Here is a 21,774-nt window from a genome sequence, read left to right on the forward strand (position 1 = left end):
CTTGAAGGCTCATCCAAGCACTTTATAACCAATGAAGCAATTTTGGAGTTTGTAACTTGGGTCACATAAAGCTCATTTGCACACAGGATGCCACAATCAATGTGATAACGGCAAGATGTGCCGTTTTTTAAAGTTGAGGAATGAGCATCAGCCGGGTCAACAGGGACACTTCTGCTGCTCTTCCGAGGTATTGCCATAGAACAGTGGTTTTCAACCGGTCTGTTGCAGTGCTCTGATGTGCATTGAGAACTGACCAAGTGTGCCGTAAAACTTGTACAAAGATAATGGAAATCAATGTAAAGCAAACATATTGGGGGGTGGGGGGATCTGGCCATTCATGCGGCGCGGTTCTCTGACCCGGCTGGCAGTGCACCCCCACCCAAGGTTTCCCTCCAATGGGAAATCCCATTGACAGCAACGGGATCAGAGAATCCCGCCGCCAGTGAACAGCATTCCAGCATTGCCAAGAATTCCAGCTCCGGTTTCATCTTAAATAATATTCAATCTAAACAAAATTATAACTCATAAAACTTGTGAAAATCAATCATTAAATACTTTTAAAAGTGAGGTATCGGTCTTTCGATTCTAATATGTGAACATTCTAAATGCAGATAGCCAAAGGGTGAAATTGAGATAACGTGATAGTTTTCTACTAGTCACCATAGAAGCCATGATGTGGAGATGCCGGTGTTGGACTGGGGTGAGCACAGTAAGAAGTCCCACAACACCAGGTTAAAGTCCAACAGGTTTATTTGGTATCGCGAGCTTTCGGAGCGCTGCTCCTTCATCAGTTGACTCACCTAATGAAGGAGCAGCACTCCGAAAGCTCGCAATACTAAATAAGCCTGTTGGACTTTAACCTGGTGTTGTGAGACTTCTTACTGTGACCATAGAAACCAGGCCTTGGTGTTAACGTGCTTTTTTATTGATAGTGAAACAAGACAAAGCAAGGTAGCAGGTGCTGCGAAATTGAGTGTACCCACATTTTGTCGCCAGATTTATCTGAGCAGAAATGGATAAGTTTGATTCCTCTGCTTATTCAATTCATAACACGAAAAGGCGCAATCCAGATACCTGAACCGCGCGCTGAGTGAGGAACAGACTCGGGGTGGTAAATAGTTGAGTTGAGCAGAGTTTGAAAATGTGTCTGTGCTCACTATCGAAGCTCTGTACTCTGAGGATTTGACACATCAATGCATTTGATTCTTATTTAGCCTGTTGTATGCACTAAGTTGCAAAACTCTCTAGTCAGACCAGTAACCATAGTAAATGTGACATTTATGAGCAATCGATTCAGCCAAAGTGGGTGTGTTGTGTTACTGAAAAGGTTGGGAACCGCTGCCGATAGAACCCTTCACATATCTGCTTAATGTAGACCTTGAAGCTAATGAATCAAGAGAGAGGAGTGCTACCACTGAGCCATAGCTGATGACCTTTCATTCAGATTGTTCAAAGAGCTGCAAAGGATAAACTGCAAATAAGAATTCTGCTTAAATGATCCCTGAAGGATTATAGGGAATGACACCTGCACTCTTGGTGCTGAATGTTAACGGAGCAGCGGAGCTGGTCCTGGCGGCAGGCGGGAAAGTTGGAAGGGGGCAATCCCTGATGCTCTGATGCAATCCAATGGCCATCAGGTAATTAACCGCTTGGCGTTGGGGCTTCTGTCCCTTTAACATCTCCAGGAGCTATTGGTTAGATGACGGGAAACTCTTCAGTTCCTGCACTGCCACCAGGAGTGGTGGTCACTGTTGGTACTGTTGCTGACTAGGAGCGGCCACCATGGAGGTGGCCACGCAACCCAGATATGTGGATCGGGCTTGCTGAGGCCAGACTCCCCATCTGGCATTCTACCATTTACTTAAGGGGCTCAGTTGGCCTAGTTGGGGGTGTATAATTGAGGGAAGGGTGGGAATCTTTCTCGGAGGACAGTCCTTGCTACTGTTGGGGAGGCTGTCTGTGGGCCACAAGGTGCTCGATTAGGATCTCTCCCCCACCCCTACTCCCATCCACTACTGAGCTTGCTGGAGGCCGCCAGCTTTTACTGGACAGACTCCCCATCTGGCGTTCTATCATTGATTTAAGGGGCTCAGTTGACCTCAAGGCTGGAAGGTCGTCCTCACCCTCTCCAGCCCCTGACTTCATCGGGCAGAGAGGGGGAAGGTCAAGAAGGCAACGCGCTCTCTACCCCATACCTTCACTCACGATTCTATGGATCAGTCGCCAGTGACAATTGTGAGAGAACACAGTTCCACAGCTTGCGAAACCTCCCAGTTAGCAAGGCAAACAAGAAAAAAATTACCTTTATAAATTAACAATGCGTAAGGCCACCCACATATCCTCCACAATGACTGTCACAATGCCTCAGACCAGTAGAAACTTTTTATTTAGGAAAATAAATAATAAAACAGACATAAAACAGGAACCCAAAGTAGAGATACTAGCTGGTTGCTACAAACTTATAAAAGTGACAGCACAGGGCAATGCCACTTTCCTCTGTACCTGTACACGGGAAGTGCCCTCGCCACCACTGATACTCCAGCCTATGTGAAACATTTAGCCTGCCCTCTCCCAACACCAATTGCCCCCTCCACCGCCACAAAAAAACACTTCTATAAATAAGAACCGCCAAGTACTTGGCAGCACTGAAACCTTTACAAAAAATCCCTTTCCAAATGGATTTTATCCGTCAGTGGGAGGATGGTACATTTATTGCACATTTTAATAACCTCTAGCACACAGGAATTTTCAATGTTATCATGGTATCACTTCCAGCGAGGTGTAACGTGGGTTAATATATTGCCCGAGATCTGCTTTGCTGCGCTATACTCACAGCATTTCAGTGTAAAGATTCAGAACAGATAGTCCGCCTCAAGGCCATATTTGCTCTCTCAATGCTGTGAAGTGTGTCCTGTTTTAATGTTTCCCAGAGTAAGCAGCACTTCTTCGGGTTCTGTGCTTCTTTTTTTTTATCCTCCCCTTCAACAATCGGTCACTGTTGCTCACCGCTCTCCCCCTTCTCAATGCCATTCTCATTCCCCAAGTCGCTGGCATTCATCCTAAGCTGTCCCCCAGGCCACTGAACATAGCAAAGGGACAAAAGAAGCTTTCTGATAAATGAAAATGTGTCCGTTTGCCAATCTTTTTGAAGATAATCAGCAGAGTCCGTTCCCTTGGCTCTTTAGATTTTGCCTTTATCTGTTGTTCCTTTCTTTCAATACGGAGGTTTATCTCAATCCCACTCATTCTCTCTGTAGCATCCAAGGAATATTTGGTCTTCTTTGGCAACCGGTCTCCAGCCTTTTTAAATTCTCCCTACACATTATGTTCTCAGTTTAGTCTAGTGCTATGATGCCATTTGGTACAAGTATGGTCCTTGGCAGTTACTTACACACATACCTTTCTGCAGTCCTCTCACACTTTTTGCAGGTTACATAGCAGCACCAGTGATACTTGCAACTACATCTCTCTATTATTGTCTCTGTATATGCATTGTATCCCCGGCCGCAGCACATCAGGTTACAGCTGTTGCTGCCTGCAGAAGTCTTGTTGCACTGTCTATAGGCGAAGCAGATAAGGAAGATCAGTTAAAAATCATTTCAATCCCCAACAACATGCTGCACTATATTTACCATGAACCTGTAAACCACAGGATACATCTACTGACTTGAATGACAGAGCTACTAGGTGCACACACTCAGGCAAATGTGTGGTCCTGAATCTATAACTGGTAAAAATCTCATATCAAGGGCATATCACAAAGCAGATCTTCAACCAGGGAGGGGCGAATCTGTGGAATTCACCACCACAGAGAGTAGAAGGGAAGAATAGAATAGAATCCCTACAGTGCAGAAGGAGGCCTTTTGGCCCATTGAGTCTGCACCGACTACAATCCCACCCAGGCCCTACCCCCATACATTTACCCTAGCTAGTCCCCCTGACACTAAGGCGCAATTTAGCATGGCCAACCCACCTATCCTGCACATCTTTGGACTGTGGAAGGAAACCGGAGTACCCAGAGGAAACCCATGCAGACACGGGGAGAATGTGCAAACTCCACACAGACAAGTCACCCCTGCCGGGAATCGAACCCAGGTCCCTGGCGCTGTGAGGCAGTAGTACTAACCCACTGTGCCACCATTAAAGTAGTTGAGGCCAAAACGTTGTCTGATTTCAAGAAGAAACTAGATATAGCTCTTGGGGCTAAAGGGGTCAAGGAATATGGGGGGAAGGGGGGATCAAGATATTGAATTCAATGATCAGCCATGGTCAAAATGAATGGCGGTGCAGGCTCGAAGACCTACTTGATCTTCTATTGTCTATGTAGATCCCGGGCCTGTGCAATTATCAGGATTTAGGTGGGATGTTGCAATTAGATGCTGTGGCCCTTAACTATTATGGGAGTGGGTGAGTGAGGTTTCACATTCCTGACACTAACTGGTGGCCCATGTTTGATTGTACAAGTTTGCAGACATCTGGTGAAGAGGGAGTTTGTCAGCTGTGGTCTCTGCGGTAAGGTTCATCCCATATTCCGACAATTCCTAACTGCTAGTCATGAATTTTGTACAAATGTTGCTTGAAGCCACAAGCTGTATCAATTACATAGGCATCAGGGGGTGATCAAGTGTAATCATATATTTTGCTTTGACAAAGGGTCATCTGAACTCGAAATGTCAGCTCTTTTCTCTCCTTACAGATGCTGCCAGACCTGCTGAGATTTTCCAGCATTTTCTTTTTTGGTTTCATATATTTTGCCCTCTTTTCTCCCGATTTTTTTCTCTCTCTTTCTGTCTCTCTTTGCAATTCCTTTCTTTGTGAGATTTGAGCATGATAATCACAAATAATTAAGCTTTTGGCCATTCAGTGACGTAGTGTAACCTCGCGCTTAACGGTATGGATCTTTATAAATGTTTTACAATCCTTGCGATGGCTGTTAAATCAGATCACAGAGCGGTAGAGATCTCCCATTCTACTCTAATGAGAGAACAAAATAATGCAGATTTACTAATGCAGTGCATTTCGAAGAATAGATTATATCCTTCAGAAGTGAGACAAGAGCTGGAATTCTCCAGCTGTTCACGCCCTGCTGTCACTGCCAGCGTGAATGGAGAACTTGGCGCTCAGCCAAATCTCTGTTCACTGCAGCGGGAGTGGAGGATCCCAGCTGCAGGCAAGGTCGGAGAATCCGGCCCAAGTTACATTGAAATCATTGCCTAAAGTGGGTCAGCCGATAAGCTGTTGATTCTCAACATCTGAACTCTCACATGAGGAATGGTCACTGGGCAAAGACCTGGGGGATAGGCGGCACCCACAGAATTGCATTTCAACAACATTGTGGGCAGCACGGTGGCACAATGGTTAGCACTGCTGCCTCACAGTGCCACAGACCCAAGTTTGAGTCCCCGCTTGGGTCACTGTGTGAAGTTTGCATGTTCTCCCCATGCCTGCGTGGGTTTCTTCCGGGTGCTCCGGTTTCCTGCTGGTTAGATGGATTGGCCGTGCTAAATTGCCCCTCAGTGTCAGGGGGATTAGCTAGGGTAAGCGCATGGGGTTATGGGGATAGGGCCTGGGTGGGATTGTGGTCGGTGCAGACACGATGGGCTGAATGGCCTCCTTCTGCACTGTAGGGATTCTGTGACTGAATCCCAATGGAGAGGAATAAATCCATCACGTCCAGTACAATTGGCAATGAATAAATACAGAAACTGAAGATGTTGCGAGAAGCCCCTACCTCTCGTGAGTGCCAGAGGAGCCTTGCTTTTCACTTGCTGTGCAGTAGTCAGGTGAGCCCACGAGGTAAATCAGTTCACTCTCCCGAACTGGTCTGATATCGAGCTCTTTTGGCACCAGCTGTTTCCTTGTGCCAACATAGCGGTGAATCACTCTGGTGGCTGCCAGGTATTTTGACTTCAGGGTCACAGCAATCTTGTTTAGTTCCTGTAATCCCTTCCAGCAGGTTTTTACTGAACATGAGCCAGAAACACCATGACACTTGCACTTGGTTTCCAAAGAATTAATCAATGTCTGGTAAGAGAGAATACAGATTAGTAAGGCTATGTAACAGTGCAATTCTTTTTCTGTGCTTTACAAAAGGGGCACCAATACTGGGGAGAGTTATTTTGAATCATAGAATCCCTACAGTGCAGAAGGAGACCATTCGGCCCATCGAGTCTGCACCAATCACAATCCCACCCAGGCCCTATCCCCATAACCCCATACATTTACCCTACTTAGTCCCCCTGACACTACTAAGGTGCAATTTAGCATGGCCAATCCACCTAACCCACACATCTTTGGACTGTGGAAGGAAACTGGAGCACCCAGAGGAAACCCACGTAGACACGGGGAGAACATGCAGACTCCACACAGACAGTGACCCAAGCCGGGAATCGAACCCGGGTCCCTGGCACTGTGAGGCAGCAGTGCTAACCACTGTGCCACCGTATGTAGAGTCAGAATCATAGCGTCATACAGTACAGAAAAGGCCCTTCGGCCCATCAAGTCTGCACTAAAAATAACTACCACTAACGGGGCACTAATCCCATTTTCCTGCACTTTTCCTATATCCTCGAAGTATGGAATAAGATGATTCATTGAGCCCAGGCCGTGTATTTGCGATCTAGCCTATACTTTACCCATTTAATCTCCCACAGTAAAGGTCTACATAAACCTTCCCGGTCACTACTAAGAATATCCATCAATTCTCACAACTCAACTACTTAACTGTGCTCCAAACAATATTCTCTCCCCTAGTTCTTCCCTGGCCCCATAGGCAGAGGAACCCTAGTGCCACAGAGAATTTCTATCATCTTAGATTCAGGAAGTCATCAGCCTACTCCAAAACACCCACTGCAACAGAAAATTACAAGTCAGGTTTGGATGAAGGTTCAGGTAAAGAAAGTTCTTTGACCTAATTGATTTCCTTCCTTCGGAATACAAACCCAATGTTTACCCAATGTGCGCTGCGGTGTGCATTTCTGACAACATGGCTTAATGCTTTCAATGCTTAATTTAAATTTAAAACATCATTGACGTGACAATGTCACTATTTTCTCTATTGTTCCACCAAATTACGTGAGTATCAATCTCAGATGACACAATATTCCTCATTGACAGCATAATTGAAGGTCAGGCCAGAGATCTTTGGAAATGCTTCTTTTGGATTAAGACATGTCCCACAAAGACCCACGTGCTGTGATTTTGGGATTTCTTTTCTTCCTAGCTTCTGTAAGCTGCGTCCCTGGTAAAGCATGCCCAAGCACTGATAATTACTGACGTGTAGTGTATTGATCCGAGTTATACTTGAAGGAGTGGGGCCCAGGTGCACTATATATTCTCAGTATGTGGGGATGCTGTGGTTATATTGTAAACCCTCCATCTGTATGTTCTCAATAGGTGGGAGTTGCCCGCCCTGTGTACCTTATATATTCTTACAGGTGGTGCTGTTGCATTGTGCAGTGTACATTTGTGGGTGTATTGGTCCAAGTTGCCAGGTCATGGGTATATGCTCAATATATGAATCTGACCAGGGGTATCCCCACCTCTGCAATGCTCTCCTTGTTGCTTTCTCAACTCCTCCATCCTATATAATTTCAACTTGTCTAAACTTCTACTGCTCTTCATTGCAGAGATGGAAATATCCCTGGGCAGGCACAGGAGCAACAGTGCCCTGTAAAATTCCACCCCACATATTTATTTTTTATTTCCGATATTTTATCATCTGTCTTATTCTCCTGTGTATGTCCCAATTCTTTAACCAACTACCTGGAAAATTTTAAAATTACCAAGTGAAGGGATTCAATGGTTTTTACTTCGTGGTTTGTTGTCTGTGATAATACTTCCAAATGTGTTTGGCTGTGTAGCCTGCTAGATGACAGAATCCCGACAGTGCAGAAAGCGGCCATTCAGCCCATCGAGTCTGCACAGTCAACAACCCCACCTATCCCCATAACCCCATGTATTTAGCCCGCTAATCCCCCCAACACTAAGGGGTAATTTAGCATGGCCAATCATAGAGTCATAGAGGTTTACAGCATGGAAACAGGCCCTTCGGCCCAACTTGTCCATGCTGCCCTTTTTTTTAAAACCCCTAAGCTAATCCCAATTGCCCACATTTGGCCCATATCCCTCTACACCCATCGTACCCATGTAACTGTCTAAATGCTTTTTAAAAGATAAAATTGTACCCGCCTCTACTACTATCTCTGGCAGCTTCTTCCAGACACTCACCACCCCATGTGTGAAATAATTGCAACTCTGGACACTTTTGTATCTCTCTCCTCTCACCTTAAGCCTGTGTCCTCTAGTTTTAGACTCCCCTACCTTTGGGAAAAGATATTGACTATCTACCTTGTCTATGCCCCTCATTATTTTATAGACCTCTATAAGGTCACCCCTCAGCTTCCTACGCTCCAGAGAGAAAAGTCCCAGTCTATTCAGCCTCTCCTTATAACTCAATCCATCAAGTCCCGGTAGCATCCGAGTAAATCTCTTCTGCACTCTTTCTAGTTTAATAATATCCTTTCTATAATAGGGTGACCAGAATTGCACACAGTATTCCAAGTGTGGCCTTACCAATGTCTTGTACAACTTCAACAAGACATCCCAACTCCTGTATTCAATGTTCTGACCAATGAAACCAAGCATGTTGAATGCCTTCTTCACCACTCTGTCCACCTGTGACTCCACTTTCAAGGAGCTATGAACCTGTACCCCTAGATCTCTTTGTTCTGTGACTCTCCCCAACGCTCTACCATTAACTGAGTAAGACCTGCCCTGGTTCAATCTACCAAAATGCATCACCTCGCATTTGTCTAAATTAAACTCCATCTGCCATTCGTCAGCCCACTGGCCCAATTGATCAAGATCCCGTTGCAATTGGAGATAACTTTCTTCACGGTCCTCTATGCCACCAATCTTGGTGTCATCTGCAAACTTACTAACCATGCCCCCTATATTCTCAACCAAATCATTAATATAAATGACAAATAACAGTAGGCCCAGCACAGATCCCTGAGGCACACCGCTGATCACAGGCCTCCAGTTTGAAAAACAACTCTCTACAACCATACCCTGGCTTCTGTCAAGAAGCCAATTTTGTATCCATTTAGATAACTCACCCTGGATCCTGTGAGATTTAACTTCATGCAACAACCCTGCCATCCGGTACCTTGTCAAAGGCAGTTTTAGACTCCTCTACCTTTGGGAAAAGATATTGACTATCTAGCTGATCTGTGCCCCTCATTATTTTATAGACCTCTATAAGATCACCCCTCAGCCTTCTACGCTCCAGAGAAAAAAGTCCGAGTCTATTCAGCCTCTCCTTAAAACTCAGACCATCAAGTCCCTGTAGCATCCTAGTAAATCTTTTCTGCGCTCTTTCTATTTAATAATATCCTTTCTATAATAGGGTGACAACAATTGCACACAGTATTCCAAGTGTGGCCTTACCAATGTCTTGTACAACTTCAACAAGACGTCCCAACTCCTGTATTCAATGTTCTGACCAATGAAACCAAGCATGCTGAATGCCTTCTTCACCACTCTGTCCACCTGTGACTCCACCTTCACTCACCTGATGAAGGAGCAGCGCTCCAAAAACTCGTGATTCCAAATAAACCTGTTGGACTTTAGCTTCGCGTTGTGAGACTTCTTACTGGGAATGGGGGAATTCATACCACTAGATCCTGGTCAGCAGATTTCTCCCAAGATGAGCAGGGAGCCCAAAATCCAGGCCGATGCTTCATTCTACTTATGCATACTGGGTCAGTGCAGCTGCTCTGGTTATTCTGTATGCATTCAGTATGGAGCTACTCTTAGGCCTATGGTGAACTGTCAAGGGTAGAGCTCAGTAAGAAGTCTCACAACACCAGGTTAAAGTCCAACAGGTTTATTTGGCAGCAAATACCATAAGCTTTCGGAGCGCTGCTCCTTCGTCAGATGGAGTGGAAATGTGCTCTCAAACAGTGCAAAGATACACAAAATCAAGTTGCAGAATACTGATTAGAATGCGAATCCCTACAGCCAGCCAGGTCTTAAAGGTACAGACAATGTGGGTGGAGGGAGCATTAAACACAGGTTAAAGAGATGTGTATTGTCTTCAGACAGAACAGCTAGTGGGATTCTGCAAGATCAGGGGGAAAGCTGTGGGGGTTACTGATAATGTGACATAAATCCAACATCCCGGTTTAGGCCGTCCTCGTGTGTGCGGAACTTGGCTATCAGTTTCTGCTCAGCGACTCTGCGCTGTCGTGTGTCGTGAAGGCCGCCTTAGAGAACGCTTACCTGAAGATCCAAGGCTGAATGCCCGTGAGTGCTGAAGTGCTCTAGCTAGATAGAGCTGCCAGATTACACTCTGTGAACCTAACTCTGGACTGAGGCACTGTCCTTGTTTATAGCTCAAACTCATGGCTGCGGTGGAGCTTCCCAGTTGTGGTATATCTCAGCAGTGAATAGAGTGGGGTTGCCATGGTTACACTGTGTAGAAGGAAGAGTTCATATACGGCATGGGATGAGAATGAAATAGATAAAATGACAGCATTTGCTGTTCCAGTACACTCACGGATTTGGCCTTGACCTGTAAATTTGACACCAATTTGAAATTGCTTGTTGAATCAAGGCTTGTTTACACTGGCACTGATTTAGATCACATTAACTTATGGGTATTAGCATTTTTTGTGAGGTGCAGCCTAACCATGGAATATGATGCCGGAAAAATATGCTTCAGCCTCTTATCCATTTACCTGTCTGCCAACGTCATTGTTATGCTTGTTCATCAGCCGGTTTGCCTGTGTTCCAGCCCTGTTGCCTTTCACTGGTGCATCTGCAAAAACGGAGCCAAGCTGCAGGCCGTAGCGGAGGTTGTCCCCGCAACCACCCCACCTGAAGTCAGGCCCGGGAACCTCGGCTGGCATGAGACCACAGGAGCAGGTTGGCAACTCGCCAGAGGCACAGAAGCGAGCAATGGAGTGACTGAGTGCAGCAGAGGAGAGGGCGTACACGAAGGATGATTCCCTTGTTCCTGCGATACATGCAAAATAAAACAAATAAAAGATGCATAAAGACCAGTCAAACCTCACAGCTATTAACTTACAAACTGGCATTTTAGGACATTAAAGCTGTCACATGGCACTATTTTGAACTATATGTTCCCTCAACTAACAACAGTACTAAAAACAGATTAACTGGTCGTTATTACATTGCTCTTTGTGGGACCGTGCTGTGTGGCTTAAATGATATAAAACCAATTTGCACGTATTCTGTGACTTTTATGTAATAAACTAGCTCATGGTGCATTGTAGGGCAACAGTTGGAAAAATGGAAGAATGTGTTTAAAAGCACTGTTTCAAGCATTAATCTTTATGAGGACTCGACAGAACGGCAGCAAGACTGCGGGATTTGAGAGATGGAATTCCAAACGACAAAGGCATGAGGACGGAAAGCCAGGTTGCAGATGACGGTGCAAAGAGAACTGGAATGCTAAATGTCCTGAAATTAGGGCCTGCACTCTTTAGTTGTAGAATTGGAGGTGTTTGCAGAGCACGGAGGAGCGAGACCATCGATGCATTTCAAGATGAGGACAATGATTTTAAAAGTGAATGAATTTCAGGCGCAGTTTCCTGAAATGTGGATGTAATATTTTATGAATATCCACCAGCAAGAAGGATCTACTTTGCTCAAGTGAAGGAACTCTTACTTTCAAAGCTAACAGGGAACGTTCCAGAATATTTAGCAACTTCTTTTCGGAGTGAATCTCGCAACCAAATTCTGGGTTGACTGTGCAGTGATTTTGATAAAACCAGACAGCAAGAACAAAAGTCTGTTCTTTGATTGTTGCCCTTTATAAAATCCTGTGCAGAGGCACAGTTAAGCACGTTTCCCATTTCACTCATGCAGGACTAAAACCACTTTGCTCATGCACCCTTTGTTTTAAATGTCCTGTCTTATTCCAGCTTTGCAGAGTGTAAAAGGTTACCATGCTTTTGTTTTATTTTTGAAAAACGCCCATTCAATGGCAGACAATACAATGAAAGACATTATTCAGTGTGATTCTACCTAAAGCGATAGTAAGTGCACATATATAGTGTTAGGAAGCTATATTTAGGTATCAACATATCATTTTAATTTAATCTTAAAAATTAATATTTGATTTGCATTTATGTAACATGGAATATTATAGAACAGCACAGAGACCATAAACCCATCAAATCTGCATGGCCTTTTTGAAGCGCAATTTTGTTAGTTCTTATATCTCAATTTTTTTCCTTTATTTATCCAATTCCCTTTTGAAAGCTGCTATTGAATCTGTGTTCACTACACTATAAGGCAGTGCACTCCAAATCCTAATCGCTCACTGCATGAAAAAACCTTTTCTTTACATCACCTCTTTTTTTTGCTAAACATTAATCTGTGCCTTCTGGTTATTGACCCTTTAGCTGCTTAAAACAATTATCTTTATTTCCTCCAACTGAACCTTCACGATTTTAAACACATTTATCAAATCTCCTGTTAAGCCTTCTGTTCTCTTAAAGGGAACTACCCCAGATTCTCCAGTCTACTTATATAGTTTTAATCCTTCATCCCTGGAACCATTCGAGTAAATCTCTTCTGTACCCTCTCCAAAGTCTTCACTTCCTTCCTATAGTGCGGTGCCCAGAATTGGGCACAATAATCCAGCTGGGGTCAAATTAAATAAGATTTAGCACAACTTCCTGGCTTTTGTATTACAAGTCTCTTATTTATAAAACCTAGGATTACTGAAACTTTACTAATTGGTTTGCTAACCTGTCCTAATGCCTTTAACAAAGTTGCTCTCTCCTTGCATCTCCTTAACTTGTACAATCTTTGCTCATATTGTCTCTCCTCAATTCTTACCAAAATGTATCACCTCACACATTTTTGCATTGACTTTTATCTGCATGAGTCCACCCATTTCAACTTGAATATGTCCTCTACTCCACTGCTTAATACAGTTCCAAGTTTAGTGTCATTTGCAATTTTTGACCCTCAAGTGCAAGTCATTAAGAATCAAAACCACCACTACTGAACCCTAGAGAGTAACACTCTACTCTATGCCCCCCTCCCCCCCCACCTCAGTCCCCCAAAATACAGCCTTTCCCGATAACTGTCTTGTTTTTTGCTACTTAGCCAATTTGGTGTCCATGCTGCTAATTTTATCTCCTGAATTTCAATTTTGCTGACAAGTCTAGATGGATATTATTAAATGTTAGATCTCGCACTCAGCAAAGAGTAACTTTTCTTTCGAAGAATAATCAGTATCCTACTGGTTGGTCACTCCTGCTCCACCCTCTGAAAGCTTCCACCTATTTTAACATTCTGCTGCTCATATCCTATCCCACACCCAAGCTCACTGGCTATCATCCTTGGCCTTTCTGACCTAGGTTGCCTGCCAGTCCCCAATGCTTCAGATTTAAATTTTCATCTGTATGTTTAAATTCCTTCATGGCCTTGACCCTTCCCATCTCTATGGTTTCATCAAGTCCTACAATAGTCTTTTAAGACTCCATTCCTCTTGTTCATCACCCCATCCCAACACCCTACCATTGGTAGCCATGCCTTAAGGCCCTCCTGCACTCAAGTTCCCTGTGTAAGCTTCCCTTTCTCTCCACCTCCCTCTCCATAAAATCTACCTCCTTGACCAAACCTTAATATCGCCTTCTTTGGCTCAATGTTCAGTTTTTTATTTAATTACACTACTGTGAACTGCTTTCAGAAATGTTTCCCTGTTAAAGATGTTAAATAAATGCAAGTTTATTGCATTATGTAAGGGCGGCACGGTGGCACAGTGATTAGTACTGCTGCCTCACAGCGCCAGGGACCCAGGTTCAATTCTGGCCTCAGGACACTGTTCTCCCTGTGTCTGCGTGGGTTTCCTCCGGGTGCTCCAGTTTCCTCCCACAGTCCAAAGATGTGCAGATTAGCCATGCTAACTTGCCCCTTAGTGTCAGGGGAGCTAGCAAGATAAATACGTAGAGTTACTGGGATAGCGCCTGGGTGGGACTGTTGTCAGTACAGGCTCGATGGTCCAAATGGCCTCCTTCTGCACTGCAGGGATTCTATGATTCTAAGCTGTGAGCGCTGCATTTTTGGGAAAGGCATGATTTAATGCCATTGATTTAATGTCTTTCACGACCACCAACATTCCAAGGCATTTTATAGTTGGAATGCATGAAATGCGGCAGGAATTGGAGCACAAGAAACTCCCGCAAACAGCAATGTGATGAGGACCAATCTGTTTATTAATATTGATTGAGGGATAAATATCGACCAGGACAGTGGGGAGAACTCCACTGTTCTGCTTCAAAATTGTGCTGAGGAATCTTTTACATCCACCTAAGGTGGCAAACAGGACCTTGGTTTAACCACTGACAGTGCAGCACTCCCTCAGTATGCACTGAAGTCTCAGTCCTGACTTTGGAACTTTTAAGTCCTAGGGTGGGCTTGACCCCACGACCTTGCAGCTACCGGCTGAACCACGGAAGCTGCAAATGATACTGGGTAAGATGTTAATGACAAGGACCCATCTGTTCAGCAAGATGTTGAAGTCTCCAAGGTGGCAATATCTGAAGATCAGCAAGTTTTCCCAATGCACTGACCAACATTCCTCCCTCAACCAACACAGTAACTTCATTGCAGTGTTAATGTAAGCCATCTTGTCACACGAATAAACAAACTTTTTAAAAAACTTTAAAACACTGCCAAAAGATATTATGTTTCCAGCTGCTGTTTGATGATGCTACTGTGAAAAATTGTACTCACATTTCAAAAATAATAATTATTGAACAAAGTAAATAGTAATAGCCAATAATAATGAGGTTCAATGAGATCCTGAGCATGCATGGCACTATATAAATTTAAGTTCCTTACAGGCATAACATTTATTAATTACATTGATGGTGGAATGATATCCAGAACAATAGAGTTCTTCTTCAAAACATGCCTTGGGAATGCTTAACTCCTTGGGTATCACCTTGGCTCGGTGATAGTAATCTCATATGGTTAGGTTCTCTCCCCAAGGACATGACTACACAATCTAAGCTGGTATTCCTGTGTAGCAGTGAGGCAGTGCTACAGAGTCAGAAATGCCATCTATTGGGTACAATGTTAAACTGAGGCCTCTTCTAGTAGATTCCATGCCATCATTGGAAGGGCAGAGGGCTCGCATAGTGACCTGGCTAATATTTATCTCTTAACCAATATTATTGAAATTGGGTGTCCTGAGGTGTGAAAGGTGCTATATAAATGCACGGCTTTTACTAAATGACTGGACAGTGGAGTGCAATGTATCCCACCGCCTTAGAACTGCAACTTGAAGCAGAGAATCCCTACAGTGCAGAAGGAGGCCATCCGGCCCATCGAGTCTACAGCAAACACCCAGGCCCAACTCCTGTAATCCCATGCATTTACCCTACTAGTCCCCCTGACACTAGGGTCAATTTATTTAGCATGGCCAATCAACTTAACCCGCACATATCTTTGGACTGTGGGAGGAAACCAGAGCACCCGTAGGAAACCCACGCAGACATGGGGAGAATGTGCCAACTCGGCACAGACAGTGACCCAAGGCCGGAATTGAACCTGGGACCCTGGTGCTGTGAGGCAGCAGTGTGAACCACTGTGCCAACCCTTTGACCATGTGCTCAAAGTCTTGAGATTAAACCTTTTTAACTAGGGGGGCGCGGGGTAAAAAGTGTCGCGTACTCTGTATCAGGGGGAAATGTACTTTATTCTCTATCAGGGAGAAATGTACTTTATTCATTGTCAGGGAGAAATGTACTTTACCTTTGCCCAGGTCTGGGTTGAAGTGGGGTGCTAAGTGGATGGAGGAGCAGTTCCATCTCATGTCTGACATGGTCTTCTGGCACAGCAGCCGTGTCTGTTTGGCCGCGAACACAATGCTCTGCATGAGCTCCAGGTTCCGGCGGCAGAGCTGCTGCTGATCCGGGACTAAACCAGCCAGTTTACAATGTTGAGTCTGGTTCCAGCCGAGAGCAGTGCCGCTGACAGCGATGGCACTGTTAAAAACAGAAAGGAGGCGTTAGAAAGTGTGCATGTGTGTGTGTTCAATTTCTACTGCAATATTTCAAAAGTACACAATCAGCAAAACTTTACACCACTTGTTCAAATGGAGAGGATGTAGTCTACTAAATCCACCCACTATTTAAACCCACGAGTTTTCAATTTGCATTATTTATAAATACCTTTCCCCCCCAAGTGTAAACACAAATTAATGCGATTCCATTTTTTTTCTATTTAAATGCTCTGATTTCTATCAGAAAACAACCCCAAGCCCCGGCGTGTCTCTATTTTAATACAATTAAAGCTGTTTGTACTCACAGCCACTGTATAGCGCCGCACAGCCGCCACTCAAACAGCAACAGGAGAAATATGCAGCGAATTCCAATCTCCATTTTCAGTCTGGACAGAGATGCTGACTGTGACAGCACTCCCCACACACAAAGCCCTCTGTCTGTCTGTCTGTCTGGGGGCGAGCGAGACCTGCAAACAAGATCGAGAAAGTTTGTAAATAAGTGGAGGAGTTGCTTGGACTCATGTCCAAATTGGCTGAACAGACATCGCCGCGGGAAGGTTTTATTTTTACAACCCTCTCTTGTTGAAGTGATCTGATCAGTGATCCAGATGTAAGGGAAATGCACCAAATCCAGTCCTCTCCCGATTGATGCAGTTGCAAAATTGGGTTGTAAAAGGCACCCAGTCTCAGAGTTGGAGTATCCTCTCTCTGCTGTGTTGTTTCCGTTTATTACTTTGACCCAGTGCAGTTTTCCGATACCAGATTCCGCTCTGGAACGATTGGGATTTTTGCAAATTAGATAAAAGAGGGCTCGGTGCTCCGGGAGCCCGTTTTGCTGTAAGAAGAATCTTCTTCTCCCCCCTCCTGAAGTTTGTAACTAACCCGGAATTCCCCCCTCCCTTCCTCCTCTCTGCTTTTATACCTCAGTGTGACGCGAACTGTCTCCCATTCCACTCATGTGGGTCAGGTGAAATGAATGGGGCTGACGGCAGCTGCGGGACATCAAAGGTGGAAGGTTTGGGAGGGGAGAGAGAGAGACGGATTCCTATTCATTTTAATCTTAGCACTGGTCAAATACACATAGCCACAGCACCAATCCCCATGAGGTTTGCCCCGGGACAGAGCGGTAAAACAAAGGTCTATTTATTGTTCTGGAGGCACGGAATCTGACTTTGAAATTCATTCACAGTTTGCAAAAAGCACCCAGACCTAGCTGAACATCCACAGTTCCACCCTGCACTGCTCCCTTGATCATCTATGAACAGAACCCAATGTTTAGGTCTGGTTTTTTTTGCGCTGAAGCAGACGGTTTTTAAATCCGTCACCTCTCAGCAGTCAAAATGCCAAGAGCACGTTATGCAATAGGTAAACAACTCGCTCCCTCACGCCTTCACCGCCTTCTGTAATTTAGAATCAGATAAAAATCACTTTAATCGCTCCCAGTACCAGACTGAATTTATTGTCCGGTATTATATTGTTTACGGTTTCCTTAAGCTTTCTTATTTTAAAGATAACTCCTGGTTAGGGACAGAGAAAAGAGGCATTATATCTGTTCCAATATACACTTTTGACTGGATGCACACAAAACTATAAACAGAAACAGAAAATGCTGGAAAATCTCAGCAGGTCTGACAGCGTCTGTGGAGAGAGAATAGCGCCAATGTTTGGAGTCTGGATGACCCTTCGTCAGAGCCCCCAGGAAGCACTGACCGAGGGTCTTTCAGACTTGAATCATTGATTTGATTTGGATTATTATTGTCACATGTATTAGTATACAGCAAACAGTATTGTTTCTTCCGCGTTGTACAAAGCATACCGTTCATAGAGAAGGAAACGAGAGAGTGCAGAATGTAGTGTTACAGTCATAGCTAGAGTGTAGAGAAAGATCAACTTAATGCAAGGTAAGTCCATTCAAAAGTCTGACAGCAGCAGGGAAGAAGCTGTTCTTGGGTCGGCTGGTACTTGACCTCAGACTTTTGTATCTTTTTCCCCACGAAGAAGGTGGCTCTATTCTCTCTCCACAGATGCTGTCAGACCTACTGAGGTTTTGCAGCATTTTCTGTTTTTGATTCAGATCCCAGCATCTGCAGTATTTTGCCTTTATCACAGACTATAAACCCTGGTCCTCAAGCTATAAACCTCTGCTATAAACCTCTGCTCCTCAAGCCATTTTATGTCCCTCTGGAGCTGTTTTGTATCAATTTTGTGATGATAGAGATTTGGGAATAGCCTTTTTGTTGCAAATATGTACTTTCTTCAGAAAATGTCTCAAAGGACATTACAAAACATTCCTGTTTGTCATAACAGGAAAGTGCAACGATATTCACAAATATCTACATAGACGAGGCTGCACTGGGAGGTCTTTCAACACAATAACAAGAGCAGACAGTGCAGTGATGTTCAAATGATTTACATAGACCATGATGCACCCTGGTGCACCTTTTACTGTCTCTGGTCAAGAACATGCTGACAGTCCCTGGGGTTCCACACAAATTCTCAGGGGGCTTGACAGGGTAGATGCTGAGAGGTTTTTTCCCCATATGGGAGAGTCTAGGAGCAGAGGGCATCATCTCAGAATAAGGGGTTGCTCATTTAAAACAGAGGTGAGGAGGAATTTCTTCTCAGAGGGGAGTGAATCTTTACTGCAAAGAGCTGTGGAGGCTGGGTCATTAAGTATGTCCAAGGCTGAGATAGATAGATTTTTAACCAGTAAGGGAATCAAAGGTTATGGGGATAAGGCAGGAAAGTGGAGCTGAGGATTATCACATCAGATCAGCCATGATCTCATTGAATGATGTATGGGCGGCACAATGGCACAGTGGTTAGCACTGCTGCCTCACAGCGCCAGGGACCTGGATTCAATTCTGGCCTGGGGTCACTGTCTGTGTGGAGTTTGCACGTTCTCCCTGTGTCTGCGTGAGTTTCCTCCCACAGTTCAAAAATGTGTGGATTAGGTTGATTGGCCACGCTAAACTGACCCTAGTGTCAGGGAGATTAGTAGGGTAAATATGAGGGGTTATGGGAATAGGGCCTGGGTGGGATTGTGGTCGGTGCAGACTTGATAGGCCGAATGGCCTCCTTCTGCACTGTAGGGATTCTATGATGAATGGTGGAGCAGATTCGATGGGCTGAATGGCCTACTTCTGCTCCTAGGGTCCTATGGTCAGTTACTAACCTCCCAGTTTACTAAAACTGAAACACTGGCCTTTCCCCAATGCGAGATTAGGGAAGGGCTATTTTTAGTGTCGTTGTCTCACTAATCGATAAGATCTGGCAGGTTCAGTGACTTGCATAAGCCAATTAATGAGAATATGAAACATTATATCCCCCCAACCAGGCTCTGTGTTACATATCTGAGTAAGGCAAGAGATTTGGGAGTTCTGGCTTTTGAAGGGTGAGGGGCGGTGCTCTGCTCAGATCTGCTGTACCTTTGAAGTGTTTTTGAACTGAAGGTCGCCAAACTCTGAATTAGCATGAGAATGGCCCAGAGAAAGAAGCAAACAGCAGCGGTGTTATCACAGCGAGAAGCAGCAGACAGGACATGGCCGGTATCTAATACATACTAACAATACTTTATGTGTTCCTAGCAGATTAACTGTAGACAGGGTGGAGGGGTTAAGGTAAATTTGTGTCCCAGTCCCCCATGTGGAAAGGGGCTGTTTAAAGTCTCACTCTGATTTCGATGCGGGGGTCGAGGGGGGGGGGGGGAGGCCGTTTTGTTATTTTTTCCCCATCATCATTCCTGTCTTTGACTGTTACAGGAGTGAAAATTTAAACGAACATCCAAATGAAATGCCCAAATCTTTAGCTTGTGAAAAAGAAGGTTCAATAATAGTAACGGACCCATTATGAAAATAAATGTATTGATTGGAGGCTAGAGTAACTGGTTGAACAATAATCTCATGGTTTAAATGCTAAATGTAGATTGTGTTGCCAATGGTTCCCTCTCCTCTGGTACTCAGTACATCCCTCTGAAAAGCCCCGTCAGCACCCATTCCAAAAACACTACTCCTAACCTCCTCCAGTCTCTCGAACATGTTACCACCTTGCAAATGTGCGTTTAACTTACCCACAACTGCATTACTGAATCCCTCCCAATGTGAGACTTAACAGCACTGAAATGGCCCGAGTCAAACTCACAACTGACATACTTCATTGACATGATGTGGAGATGCCGGCGTTGGACTGGGGTAAACACAGTAAGAAGTCTCACAACACCGGGTTAAAGTCCAACAGGTTTATTTGGTAGCAAATGCCATGCTACCAAATAAACCTGTTGGACTTTAACCTGGTGTTGTGAGACTACATACTTCATTGTGACATTAATATTGTGGATTATCTCTCCTAACCTTTCTCGAACTCCCTGAAACCTTTGGTACAGAGAACCATCTCCTACACACCTCCCCCCCCCCCCCCCCCCCCCCCACACCAACACCACTCCTCTGTTATCCAGCTCAGTGACACTCCCCTCTCTTTCTACACCAGAACTGTACACAATACTCACTAGCTGTGGCCGAACGAGCGTCTTATACAGCTCCATCATAACCTCCCTGCTCTTATGTTCTGTAAGAAGTCTCACATATCCAGATTAAAGTCCAACAGGTTTATTTGGAATCACGAACTTTTGGAGCGCTGCTCCTTCGTCAGGTGAGTGGCATTTCTTACTGTGTCCACCCCAGTCCAATGCTGGCATCTCCACATCATGGCTTATATTCTATGCCTCAGCTAATAAAGGCAAGTATCCCATATGCCTTCTTATCCATTTTATCTACATGTCTTGCTGCCTTCAGCGATCTATAGACATGCACCCCAAGGTCCCTCTTGGCCTCTGTGTTTCCTAATATCCTGCAGTTCATTGTATATTTCCATGCCTTGTTGGCCTTCCCAAAATGTATGACCTCACACCTTTCAGGGTTAAATTCCATTTGCCACTGTTCTGCCCCTCTAGTAAGAAGTCTCACAACACCAGGTTAAAGTCCAACAGGTTTATTTGGTAGCAAATATCATAAGCTTTCGGAGCACAGCTCCTTCGTCAGATGGAGCCAGATATCCACTCCATCTGATGAAGGAGTTGTGCTCCGAAAGCTTATGGTATTTGCTACCAAATAAACCTGTTGGACTTTAACCTGGTGTTGTGAGACTTCTTACTGTGCTTACCCTAGTCCAACGCCGGCATCTCCACATCATGACTGCCCCTCTAGCCCATCTACATCGTCCTGTAATCTAAGACTTTCCTCCTCGTTATATACCACTCTGCCAATTTTCATGTCATCTGTGAATTTACTAATGATACCTCCCACATTCACGCCTCGATCATTAATGTACACTACTAACAGCAAGGAACCCAGCACTGGTCCCTGCAGTACATCACTGGATGTTGGTTTTCAGTCACAAAAACAACCTTTGACCATCACCCTCTGCTTCCTGCCGCTAAGCCAATTTTGGATCCAATTTTCCAAATTGTCCTGGATCCCATGGGCTCTTATCTTCTTGGCCAGTCTCCCATGCGGGACCTTTTCAAAAGTCTTACTGAAGTCCAAGTAGACTACATCAACTGCACTGCCCTCATCTACACACCTAGTCACCTCTTTGAAAAATTCAATCAAATTTATTAGACATGATCTCCTCCAGACAAAGCCATGCTGACTATCCTTGCCTCTTCAAGTGGAGATTGATTCTGTCTCTCGGAATTTGTTCCAATGATTTCTCTACTGCTGATGTTA

At 44.5% G+C, this 21,774-nt stretch overlaps 1 protein-coding gene across 1 annotated transcript; it reads right to left on the reverse strand.

Moving 5' to 3' along the window:
* Window positions 1–3,383: 3,383 nt before the first annotated feature.
* On the reverse strand, window positions 3,384–16,430 carry LOC144492412 (protein Wnt-11b-like). Its single transcript, XM_078210422.1, has 5 exons — window positions 16,357–16,430; window positions 15,802–16,034; window positions 10,743–11,020; window positions 5,732–6,024; window positions 3,384–3,558 (listed from the first exon to the last, which is right to left on the reverse strand). The coding sequence occupies exons 1-5, from the start codon at window positions 16,428–16,430 to the stop codon at window positions 3,384–3,386; spliced, it is 1,053 nt and encodes a 350-aa protein (XP_078066548.1).
* Window positions 16,431–21,774: the final 5,344 nt, after the last annotated feature.

The sequence above is a fragment of the Mustelus asterias genome, chromosome 4, assembly GCF_964213995.1.
Source record: "Mustelus asterias chromosome 4, sMusAst1.hap1.1, whole genome shotgun sequence".
In the NCBI taxonomy this organism is placed as follows: domain Eukaryota; kingdom Metazoa; phylum Chordata; class Chondrichthyes; order Carcharhiniformes; family Triakidae; genus Mustelus; species Mustelus asterias.

What these genes read in the sequence shown, in the direction of transcription:
- LOC144492412 (XM_078210422.1), bottom strand. Translation starts at nt 16,430, where the DNA reads ATGGAGATTGGAATTCGCTGCATATTTCTCCTGTTGCTGTTTGAGTGG. An exon ending in TGCGGCGCTATACAGTGGCT is followed by an intron (nt 16,035 to 16,356) that starts GTGAGTACAAAC and finishes TGTTTTTAACAG; the next exon opens with TGCCATCGCTGTCAGCGGCA. An exon ending in TCCTCTGGCACTCACGAGAG is followed by an intron (nt 3,559 to 5,731) that starts GTAGGGGCTTCT and finishes CTTCGCCTATAG; the next exon opens with ACAGTGCAACAAGACTTCTG.